Source organism: Parasteatoda tepidariorum, chromosome 10 (genome assembly GCF_043381705.1).
Source record: "Parasteatoda tepidariorum isolate YZ-2023 chromosome 10, CAS_Ptep_4.0, whole genome shotgun sequence".
Classification (NCBI taxonomy): Eukaryota; Metazoa; Arthropoda; class Arachnida; order Araneae; family Theridiidae; genus Parasteatoda; species Parasteatoda tepidariorum.
The window spans coordinates 72,233,009-72,246,006 of record NC_092213.1 but is presented as its reverse complement, the minus strand read 5'-3'; the positions used below and the strand labels follow the sequence as shown (position 1 = coordinate 72,246,006).

Sequence of the window (12,998 nt, the reverse complement as noted above, 5' to 3'; positions counted from 1 at the left end):
CCTAAGTTATCACCTCATAATTTATTTTCATTTGTATATTTTAAAATTTTATTTTCAGTATTTGCAACTTCATGAATTACTCAAGGCTTGTGTGAACTCACTTTTTCTACACTTCAAATTTTAAATTAGTAATGAAGAAAGAAATATTGCGACAATAATTTTCTTCAGCGGTACAGCGTTCTCTTAAATATTAATTGCTTCGGTGCTTAAGTCACTGAGGAAAGTTTTTGTCTGTACAGCCTAATTTACATACCGCTAATTTTTGTTCTTTTATTTGTACTTATTTAGGTTTTTTTTGCTTTATTTTTTAAAGCACAAAATATATCGCATGATCTTTGAGAAAATCTTCATTTGGAAATCAATAACAAGCTCTCTCAGAAATAAAATATCTGCATGGCACCAAAATATATTTATTTATCAACAATAAAAATTTATGTACAGAAGTGAACAGAGAATTAAAATTTACATAGCACGTATATCAAGCTAAAATCTCAATCTAAACGAGGTTTAACTGCTAAAAATTTGAGAATAATAAACATGCTAAAAAACTACAGGAACAGGGAACTGGTAAAACCGGACTTCGAACCACAAGTCGTTGTCCTGCTAATCCGGGGCCAGATGTCTTCTAATTGGTCCGTCTTCGACCGGCCTGCAGCAAAGTTGACCAACAAATGCGCAGCTTACGTTCCGCATTGAATGAGAAATTTTGCAACGCATTGCAGAAATGCCTGATGCAGAAAACTGCAACGGACAAACTCTGAGTTATTGTGAGCATTCAAAAAAAGATGGGGGGCGTGCCGCTCACACTGCAACCCCCACCAAGAGGGGCGTAGCCTCTGGTGACTTTTTTCGTTGACATAGCACTCTGTAATAAAAAAAATTCAAATTGTAACAATAACCACAACATAGAAAAAATTCATAGACATTAAACAATTCAACGTGTCAATCTCTCTTCCAAAGAATTAAACAATAGCAAGAATATTTGGTCATGGCGCTCTTACAAAATATCAGTGATCGTCAAACCCTTGATCTATCAGTAGCTATCTGTATCAGTAGCTAGCAGATCGAGCTATCAGTAGCTCTCTGGGATAATTTCGGTATATCGCGTTAAATTTATTTCATATTTACTTGAAAACTAAGCTTATAGGCCATAAACCAAATAAATGTTTTTAAACAAATGATATTTGTTCTCTTGGTTAGTAGCTCACAGTATGATTTAAAAACGGTATGGTCAAGGTTCACGAGTTTGACAACCTCTGGTCTAGATAACGTCAGAAAAATAGCGTTCGTAATGCTGTACCGTTTGAATGGAACATAAAATGTTTTAAAATTAACACTATTTCTTGGGATCATAAAGCTACAAAAAATTACAAGAGAAGTGCAGCATGTGGAAAATTGATATAGTTTGTTTTTGTTTGTTCATTTACGTCGCACTAGAGCTGCACAATGGGCTATTGGCGACTGTCTGGGAAACATCCCTGAGGATGATCCGAAGACATGCCATCACAATTTTGATCCTCAGCAGAGAGGATGGCTTCCCCGCTTCGGTAGCCCGGCGACCTGCACGCGAAGTCGAGCACTTTACGGTAGAACAGTTTAACGAGGACCAATACCGCACACCCTCGGTACCTACGCAGACTGATCCAAGTGGTCACCCAACCGCAAACTGACGGCAGCCAGTGAAGTTTGACTTCCTGCTGGTAACCGTGTCTTAACGATCAGTCCACTGCGGGACGAAAATTGATTTAGAGATTACAGCGTATTAAAAGCATAAATTTAGGGGTGCTCAGTTCACCCCTTAAATATATTAGAGTGAACTGGACCAACCGTTTCTGAGAGAATAAATACTTTTGAAATCTAAACTTAATTTATGAACTAATTATGATTGGAAAGTGTGGTGAGCCCGAGGCTTCTAAACGTTAGTGTCTGAATGAATTTAAATATATTGGTAAAAGTAAATCATATTCGGCATAGGTATCCAATCACGAGTTGGCGTGCGAAAAGTGAGAGTTGAGCGTAGCAGTAGTTTATTCCAATAATTCAGGGGGAAAGGTAAAGTCGAAGCGAAAGATAAACGGAGGAAAATCAATACAGACTCCTTATTTTTTAATTTTAAAATCGACATTAACAACCAATCCATTGCGACGTTTAAGACTATCAATGCTCAACTCCGTAACCTAGAATTTTGAATAAAACCCAGAAGACAAGGCAACTTTTTGATTAAGCTTTGGGACCAACTTGCCTTCGTGGAGGGCTATTTGATCGAACTATCGCTGCATTTACTTTAGATGGCGAAGAAATCCACGAAAACTTCTCGAGGGTTTCAAGGTTTGGGTACCTCACTGGAAGGCGAACCCTCTGTCCCCTGAGCAACCATGGCTCTTAGACTTCTTATTTGCATATGGTAAAAAATAAATGAATAAAAATTTAACTAGTCTAAAGAGCTTTCTATATTGAAGAACTAAAAAATCTAAATTGCATTAAGTTTGGAATTTCCGAAAAATAAATATCCGCTCATGTTTAGCGCGATTTATTTCTCCAACTAGGAAGTCTTCTGCTAAGCTTACCTGCCACCGGGCGAATTTGTCGTGGTTGAATAATCATGCGTAATACGAAAAAATTAAATGCAATAATGATTATTAAAATTTTAAATAAGACTTAGTTTCAAATTCACTTTCCAAAATAACTGCTCAGTTAAAACTTTTAACTATAGATTTCATTTGTGAACTTACTTGATGCCTCCACCAAAGAGAATAGCTGCTACCACTAGACTAGTTATTGGATCCAAGGTCCAGGCAGACGGATGATAGAAGTACAAAATATCACTCACTGCCAACATCATTGCCAACACGGCGCTCAGTGATGTGTTAATTGCTGGAAAAATATAGAAATTTCTAGAATGAATTTCTGTCATAAAATTAAGCCAAAGGTTTTACACATAACGTCTTGTATCATTTATAATATTTCATATACATATTTTCTGTGATACTTTTTATACTTTGTGAAACATGCATTAATTCAAAACTGTTCATAAAAAAAACTTATTTTTCAAAAATTTTAAGCACTTGGAGTTTGCTTAGTTACATATATTTATTCTGTAGAAAACTCAGTAGATAGTACATTTTAAAATCCATTATTTGTTCATAATCATATAGATTGAAGATTATTTGTTTACTTCTAAAGAAAGCTTCGAACTATCACTATAAAATATTAGATTTTTTTTACGTTCATCCTACAGGTAAATTAATGACAAACATTGTAAATTTAATAGAAAATTATATAAAAAAAATTGTTTAAATTTCAAACATTGTAATTTAAAGTACATAATATTAAAATAAGTTTTTTTTAAGATGCGTGATGTATAACTTATTTTATATTAAAAGTCATCCTAAAATCAAGTGAGAAATTAAAAATTGTGTTTTACCAAAATTTTATTTTACTTTCCAAAAAACAAAATGGAGGGTCACTCAAATAGAATCGATGAAAAGTGCATTAAAAATTATAAAAAACTGAATTCATAAGTTAATGAGTAAGTTTTTTTTGTACTATAAAGAATTAGTATATAATTTTATTGAGTACAAAAAAAAGTAAATCTGTACCAATACAATTTTAATGTAGCCACGCAGAAATTATCTATTTGCATCATGGAGAAATAAAATTTATCACCAGAAAGTGTTAAAATAGTTGTATCCAAATGTTATACTTTGTTGGTTCGTGAGTTTTAAAATACAAGACTGTCTAATATTACAGCTATTCTACTACAAGGAAGTATTTAAGTCTGTAGGGCATATGATTAATACTAAAACTGAGCTTTTTGATGTACCCTTTCAAAGAAACTACTTATCACTTTGAAAGTTTTTGGGGATATTTGAGTGGAAAGTATATCAGTTGTAAGCTGTGATAATGTTTCAGCGTTAACAGGAATACTTTGAGTTAAAGATTTTTGAAGTTATACTTCTTATGCGACTTCCAACAAGGTTGCGTTAAACGTTTAACGCTACATTTTTATTGGTCGGGAAATCACGTGGTAGGATCCAGTTTTCCCTCATTCATTTCTATATTGTTTTGGTTCTCACTAGCATAACAATAATAAAAGTCATAAAAGTTTTGTTTTTCAGTATATATTTTTTTAGTTTGGTTTGATACACACATAATTTAATAGGGTAGTATTTTTTATTTTCAAACTTAGTGGATAACAATTGTAAAAAATGAGTGAAAACAATCCCACGGACAATGCCACGGATTTGAGGTCATGTCAAGGTACGTCTCTTGTGAATATCAATTGATTGTTAGGTTTTCTCTTCTGAAATTACACTATGACGCATACATTATTAATACAAATAAATTTTTCAGGGCAAGACGATGAGTTAACCACAAGCACTTCCACTGGTTCAAGAGGTCCACGAGGGAAAAATGCACAATATTACCGTGATTACAGAGCACGGAAGCGAGCGGAGCAGGAAAAAGAGTCGTTGAATAGAACTAGTAATCCTTCTACGACTGCTGATTCTTCTGCAATTTACGTCGCAGGTTGCGAAGTTTAACTTCTTCCGCGCGCAGGGACTCCACGCACTATTTTTTTTGGATGAAATTTTTAAAAGTTCTAAACTCCTAATTTTTATAAAATTTTCTGCCAAAGATATGTATTAACAGTTATCACAGTGTAAATATGCATATAAATATTGCGTGGAAAAAAAACTTAAGCAGTATCTTGTCCAGATGTTGAGAAAAGGTACATCGAAAAAAGTAAGTTTCAGCATTATTAGTGTATGCCCTACCGACTCACCATAAATTAAATTTAAACTTCATTAAGTGAAAAGAAAAAATTTGTAACGGTAAAATAAAAAAATTTCTGTGGATCATTATTTTTTAATTTGTAACAGAATTAAAAACAAAAATCTACGAAAAATAATAATAAATTAAACATGGGGTAAACTAAATAAATAATGCAAGCAAATGAAGTTTAAAACTGCAGAAATAATTGGGTAAGAATTAAGAGCTCCAACTGAAATAATTTTGCCTCTGAAACGATGTCCTAAAAAGTATAACGTAAGGAAACCCTAAGAAATTTTTCATTTCCCGCGACTAATGTAGTTTTTCAAGGAATACTTAAATTTTCATGAACACAAAAAGAATGTAGCAAGAATGTAGCAAAGACAATCAATTTAGTTAAATTTTGTTTTGTCTGTAAAATATAATTGGAGTTTTATTTTGACTGCAAGGCATAAATAATTCTGCAGAAATCGCTAATACTGAAATGTTAGGTTTTTTTAATATAAAAAATAAAGTTTTTATTTTCTTCCAAAAATAGAGTTTTTCGGTCTGCAAGTAACAAAAAATAAAATAAAAGTGACCATTACCTTCTAAAACAAGAGACTGGCTCTTCATTTTCTTGCCCAGCATGTATTTCACGCATCCTAAAACTGAATTCATAATCCCTCCAACAGCTGCCAATACAAACACATAGAACAACTAGGGAAAAAAATAACATTGCTATCAGAAAATGGAAATTTCATTGAAATTAAGTTATAAAAATTAGAAAAAATTCAACCTTTTATTTTGAAATCTTATTTGTTGTAAAATTTTTATTAAAAACACATTATTAACTCATTTTGGACAACTGTTGCGTTTTATTAATAAATAAAATCTAAATAACACAACCTGAATTCAACATCCAGTTGTAATGTATAGTGCGCAAACTTTACTATACTACTTTTGACTCATTGTGTCCTAGTACGTGAAGATCCTATCTTTAGATCAAACGTTATTCAGGGTGATCTTTATTATTTTTCGCACTGTATATGCATATGTATAAAAAGTGTGACGAAGCATTTAATTTAGATATTTATTAATGTTTAATAGAACGTTAAAGTAAAACTATTAAAAATTACTAATTTCAAATTAAATAAGATGTTAAAGAAATGATCAACTATATTTCCTCCAACAGTGTTGCCAGATTAGGGGTTTTCCCCCCAAATTTAGGGGGATTTTTTATCTTCAGTGGGTATTTTAGGGGAATCGGTTTTTAGGGGTTTCTTTTACGGTTATTTGTGAATTTTACTAGTTTCATTTTGGTTACCTTCTAATGTCAAACTGAATGTGTGAGATGGTAATATGAAAATCAATAAGATAAACCAAAACAAAAAGATTAAGATATAATTTTAGACCTTTACCCCTTTGTTGAATGTAGTAGGTTATTACTTGGCTCGATCAATCAGTACGTTTGGAGAATTTGAATTCAAGTTATTTAAAATTTTTAATGTATGGTTTATGGTATGGTTAATGTGTATGTAATGCCAAAGGATAAAGAAAAAAAGAAGTACGTACAAAAGTACAAGAAAGATTGCGAACACCAAAAGCAGTTTAAAGGTTTAAGGGTAAAGAATTTTGTATCTACTTCTTCTATGTTAAAAATGTTTAACAACGAAAAGATATACAAATCAGAAAGTATTGACGAAAATATGTTGGATATTTTATCAAAAATTTAAGCATAATGTTAGAATTAAAATATTAAAAAAGACTACATCGTTGACGATAAAATATTTATGAAAAAATTTCCAAGTCAAAAAGTATAGAAAAAAAATATCTTAAATATTTTAGTAGAAATTAAAGATAACGATTGAAATGTAAAAAAGGTTAATTTGTTGATAATAAAATATTAAAAAGTATTAAAGCAACGTTTTCTATACATTATTTAACTTTTGTACTATTTTTTAATTCTATTAATTTTTTAATACTATTAATTTTTTAATACATTAAGTTAAAAATTTTGGGGTTTTTTAAAAATTTTTAGGGGATTTTACAATGCCATCTGGGGGTAAACGGTTATCAACATCTGGCAACTTTGTCCTCCAATATCAATTATGAACATTAATATTTTGTGTTAATTCAAGATGGGTTTAAGGAATAACATAACTGAGTTGCCATTTTTTGTCTTTTTGATAGCAACTTTGGTCCATAAAAAAACGCTATAAGACGGGAGAATTTTTTTTCTGAAAAATTTTGTTTCACTTTCACTGGTAATTTAATAAAGCATAGAAAGAAAACTAGTTTCTACAATTTTAAAATCTATTAAGTTTTATTTGCGGAATTTTTTTTTCTTCCAAATATCAAAATACAAACGTATTATGGCAGAATTTCTCTCGCACTGCGTAAACCTTAATCATTTTGCCATAATTGGTTTGGCATTTTGATATCTTGAACATATTTCAGCTTTTAAAACTTCATCTTTTGGGATTACTTAATCTCACTTTTTCTATACTTTTAATTTTAAATTACTAATGTAGGTAAAACAGAGCTTGCCAAGAAGCGTCCTCCTCCCACGCTTTAGCGTCCTCTTAATGGGTTAGACCATTATTTCGGCTGTTGCAGTTAATTTCAAAGAGAGGCATTAAAAAAACTTCAGTTCATGCATTTTTACCAAAATAAAAGTGCCTTTTACCATTTAAATCAAATTACTTCAAAATAGAAATGTCTAAGTATTTTTTTCATAATATGTAAGTGTGCAGAGTTAAATCTTAAAAACTTTTCCTATAAAAAAAAGGTCTTGTTTTCTTGAAATTTTAATTACTTAAAGGAATAACATACAACATTTTTAAGTTATGAAATCAGACACAAAAAAACGTATTTTCTCAACTTAAACTTTTTTAGACTGTTTTAAAATTTAGAGCTTCAAGATAAGAGGGCGAATAGTTGGTCCCAATTCAAAAAGTTTTAAGACTAACAGGAAATTAAAAAAAAATTTATCTTAAAATTCATAATTTACATGAAATTCTCTTTGGATGAACTTAAAAATGTGGTACGCAAAAATTAATGAGCATATTGAAGGATATCTTCTTTAGCTATGAAGATTACAGATTCGTAAGTAAAAATTGTAACGTTCTTTTTTTTTTTAAAAAAATAGGAAGGTATTTTATTTACGTCGTACTAAAGCAGCACAATGAGCTATTGGCGACGGTCTGGGAAACATCCCTGAGGATGACCTGAAGACAAGCCATCGAAATTTTGATACTCAGCCGAGGGGATGTTTCTCAGCTTTGGTAGGCTAACTACCTGCGCGTGAAGTTTAGCACTTTACGGTAGAACAGTTTAACGAGGACCGATACTACACACCCTCGGTCCTTCGTAGACTGATCAAAGTGGTCAAACACCCGCTTACTGACCGCAGCCAGTGATGCTTGAGTTAATGCTTTACTTAATGTCTTTACGTCATGTCTTTACGATCAGTCCAATGCGGGACTTTTCAAATTTAAAGCTAAAGTCTTAAGTTATAAAAAAAATTTCTAAACAGAATAGCTGGTTTTTAATACCTGAACCCGATATTTAACACTTAACATACAACACTTAACAATAAAAGGCCTTTAGTCCGGTTATGGCATGTATTGTTAAGTGTTTGTATTTTTAATGTTAATGAAGTCAGAATGTAATGAGTAATTATTTATCTACATTATTTGACACTAAAAAATTTACCTGTGCAGGTACATGATGAGAAGCTAAATCATATACAGACTTTGTAACAATGCCCACTGATGCTAAACAAAATAAAACTCCTAAACAAACACAGGCTCTGAAACAAAATTTAAAAAAAATTAGAAGCCACAACATATTTAAAAATAAAATAAAAAAATATCGTGAAGAAAACAAATAATTTTGTTCTTTCAATTTTTGCTTTTTTATAGAAGCTTCAGTGTTTACATTATACATAAAAGTAAAACTAAATGGCTTCGGTCAACATAAGCCACATTTTCAAATTTTACAAGAGAATGTTTTTGGTAGAAATCACCATGAATCGTGTACTTTGCTATTCTTTAAATGCACTACAGCTTAATACAGGCCAAAGCCGTCTCAGTAACCCTATCAGTAATGGTATTTTGCTCGTTAAACACCTATCCAGGAAGCATAAAGAACTACTGACTGTCACTATTGGAAAAATACTGACATCACTACATCGCCTCAAGCTCTAATTATTTTCTGTTTGTTTTTAATAATTCAAAATCTAATTTTTTTTCAAATTAAATTGCACATTGTTTTAACTTTTAAAAAATAAAACGCTTTTGAACGCAAATAATCTAAGTGCGAAAATTACTATCTGCTATTTTTTTTAATTTTTTTTAAAATGCATTATACACAAGGAATCGCAGGTCTTAAAACGATTGGTTAAGGTGCACAAAATCAAATCGTTTTACAACATTATATCCAATTTTTAAGAATTCAAGAAACAAAGTAAAGATTTGTTCTAAACCACCTGATGAAAAATTAAACATAATTTTTAAAAAAAAATTTGAGTATTTATCATCTTAAATTCATAAAAAGGCTAATTGCTTTAGTTTATGTATGAAAATTATTATTTAATTACTTATTTGTATCTTTTAGACCACATAATGCATTAAATCCTTACTAATTGATATAATGTTACGACCGTCGTGAAAAGTTGCTCATTTTTGAAACATAGCGTTATAAGAGTGGTTTACTGAGTCTATCAATCTTTGTTATTTCGACGAAAGATTTATATTTTAATATGGCAATTTTTAACTTTTTATTTAAAATGATTACACTGCAAGGCAAAGTTCGGTAGTCAAAAGTTGAAGTTAGCCATGTTATGCTTGAAACATAAATGCCTCAAAATTAAATTATGAAAATTTGGAAACAGACGAAAATGGGTCATACTTTAACGTGTTGAAACAAAAATGCTGTTTAAAATGAAAACTAAAAAACCGTTTATCCATGAAAAACATATTTATAAAACAAATTTAATAACCATACATTTTTTAACAAAAAATCCTGCTTGAATCGATCTAAGTTTTCATTCCTTATGAAATTTTTCCTCCAAGCGTTGAGACACAGGCAGAGTTAAACTGAAATATCTCTTACCACGCGCTACTTTAATTTTAATTATATGAGGAAAACCGTTTTTATGATGCAGGAAAATAAGATGCAGAAAAATATTTTTTGCAGGAAAATAAGATGCAGAAAAATATTTTTTGCAGGAAAATAAGATGCAGCAAAGTTTAAAGCAAGTATTAACGCGCAGAGTGTTAAAAATAAGATACTGCTAATACATAATGACTACTAAAACATAGTTTTCATTTATTGATCACTTACATTTTTTCTTTTGCATCTGAATACGTTGAGGCTGACCCGTAAAATCGCCAGATGACAAATGAAGCAGCAATGATATCTAGTATACAGTCCAACTAATAAGAAAACAATAAAAAAATTAGTTAAAAGAATTTAACAAAATCATAAATAAAATGTATAAATATAAAATTGCTTATGTCAGTACCTCATTTTTACAGTACCTTTTTTTGTTACCTAACCTTCACACAGCCTAGCATAAGCTTTTCATTCCCAATCACCGAACTCCCTACAGTTTTTGTCTAATAAAAGAAATTCTGAAAATATTTACGTACCAGTTGTTTTTGCATTATAGTTTACCGAGAGACACTGCCACCTGGTGACCAGTAGAGAAATCTTCAAAAGTAGATTCCAATATGATCGTATTAGACAGCCTCTCTGCGAGCTTAGGATATGTGTTCTTTATCTTCATGTAGACCTGTTGGAATTTCGCTCAAATTGTCATTTTTTAACCAAACTCCAGCCAAATTAATAATTTCGAACAACCACAACCGTTAAAAACAAATCACACTTAAGAAAACAAAAACATGCTATTCAATTAAACCTCAAGTCATACATACCATTTTTACTCACGTTTTTACGAAGTATTTTTCCCTGATGTTTTCAGTTACGACTTGTATTTCTAGATAATTGTTATCAGTATTGAATTCATTATGTTAAATAACCCGGCAAACAGCAACAAATTTTTAATGGAGTTGGGACACTTCATAAGGATAAAAAAATTGCATAATAACCAGAGACAGGAGATTTCTCTGTACGGCCCTTTGTTTCGCTTTGCATTACTCTGAGTTAGTGATACTAGCATCTGGAAATACTTCAAGAACAGATATGTGGCCCCCATGCTCGCCTGATTTATAAAGACTTGATATCTTCCTTTGACTAGCTCAATGCTATCTTAACTGGTGTGATAAATAACGAAAATAACACCCCATTCAAAAGAAAGATTAAAAATTTAATAGTAATCCTGCCATAAAATTATCACATTTATGCCAAAATGTACCTAGTTCATGTCAAAAAGTAGAACGAATTAGTGTTTTTGTAGCCAATTATGTTATCGTATTTCACTGATAATACCGAGCAAGATAGTGTGGCAGCTTTATATACTTTTACATCAACTCATGCAGTAGTGGACAAAGTCAAAGATTGCGCATTGACTAAGAAATAGGTTGGTAAAGTCATTCAGCCCAATGAATTCGCAAGCACTTGTAATAGTTCAATTGGAAAATTCTTGACAGATAAGCAATCATTAACAAATCTTAGAAAAGCAATCATTTATCTAGTTTGTATAGCTACATCTATGTGAATATCTCTTCCAAGCACTGGAAAATGCTCAACCGGAATTCTTTTAACTGATTTGGGATTGGAAACTAGGAGTAAAATTCCTCAGATATATGCATATAGTATTTAGAGCCAAATTGAAATAAAAGTTTAAATGTTGAATCATTGCATCGAATGGTACAATGATGCAACTTGTCTAACGTAATAAATGTTTTTATTCGAACACAAACCAATTGGTTGCAGAGCTAAAAAACATCCAAAACTTCTAAAGCTGGTTTCCAATAACGGAGATATTAAAACAATCAGGGTATTGAACAGGCAAGATCTGGGAACAAAACATGGAAAAATATTCCTTAAAAAAAGGCCAAGGCCCACTGAGTTGTGCCATATCTGAATAACTTTTCATACATTTTTCTTATTCCACTTTTTTCAACAACAAATTACTCTCGTTTTGCATAAACCCATGTAGAAAATAATAGCGAGATCGGGTTATTATTAGAGAAACGGACTCGCAGAAAATTAAAATTTTCTAAAATTTTAGTTTCTCTTCAATTTTTTATTTCACAAGGAAAGAAAATACAATAAATTTTAAGTATACTTACTGCAAATGCATATCCTGCTGAGCTGTCTGTAATGGCAGCGCATACTGAAACAAGAAAAGCAAATTTTTACAATAGCACTAAATAGTATTTTTATTTTACAAGATAAAAACAATTTTTAATATTTTCACCCTAACAAACTCTGGACAAAAACCAATTTAGATTTATCGGTTTTTGTTTCAAACCATTAAATATAAAGTGCATGTAGAACAGAAACTATTCTTACGAAAATTTAGACAAATCGAATGAATAGAAGTTTGATAGGATAGCATATCAAGATGCTTTTATTGCTTTTATTTTTGAGGAAGTTTGAGTTCAATCGATTTGCTTTACGAACTCCTAATTGGGTTGATGTAGAGAAAAATAATAAGTACAACGCCGTAATATGTAACTAATATATGTTTATTGAATTGTGCAATTATTTTAAGTAGTTAATTCTAGAAAATCTAAATACTTAACATTTCAATAATAAGTTAAAAATTTGTAATCTCATGAACATTATGAGTGCTGGTTAATTACCATAAATTCTATTAATTTCCAATCAAAAAAATAAAAATTGTCTTATAACATATTCCCTGAACATACGAAAGAGTAGCTTTGCGCTATTTACGATTTCGTGTGCTTTTCAGCTCAGTATTTTTAAATATTAGTTAATACTTTTTTATAAATGGAGACAGAATCCACCTCTTAACGATCAAACAATACTTAAAAATTAATTTAAATTTAATTATTATAATTTACTTGTTATAATATAATTATTTTAATTCTGATTAACTAATTTAATAATAAGCAATTCATTTTGTTAGTGCTACTAATAACTTTACCTGACTGTGCTCCAGTCTTCTTTTTTAAAAAAAAAATTACAGGCGCTTTTTTTTAAATCAAATTCTGGCAAAAAAGTGCTTATAATTTTACTATTTAATAATCATTTTTACTTAAAGCAATGCGGTATTGCAAATAACTTTTTTTTGCAACGCTTTAAATTTT

At 30.7% G+C, this 12,998-nt stretch overlaps 1 protein-coding gene across 3 annotated transcripts in view; it reads right to left on the bottom strand.

The window, feature by feature from the left end:
- Positions 1–394: 394 nt before the first annotated feature.
- Positions 395–12,998, bottom strand: part of LOC107451546 (transmembrane protein 163a) — a 30,771-nt gene continuing 18,167 nt past the window's right edge. For all 3 annotated transcript variants that reach the window (XM_016067680.3, XM_016067682.3, XM_016067681.4), the window contains exons 3-8: positions 12,015–12,058; positions 10,102–10,193; positions 8,470–8,566; positions 5,361–5,472; positions 2,733–2,874; positions 395–865 (exon numbers count right to left, since the gene is read on the bottom strand). In XM_016067680.3, coding sequence (XP_015923166.1) covers positions 802–865; positions 2,733–2,874; positions 5,361–5,472; positions 8,470–8,566; positions 10,102–10,193; positions 12,015–12,058 — 551 coding nt within the window. In that variant the 3' untranslated portion in view covers positions 395–801. The remainder of the gene's footprint in view (positions 866–2,732; positions 2,875–5,360; positions 5,473–8,469; positions 8,567–10,101; positions 10,194–12,014; positions 12,059–12,998) is intronic.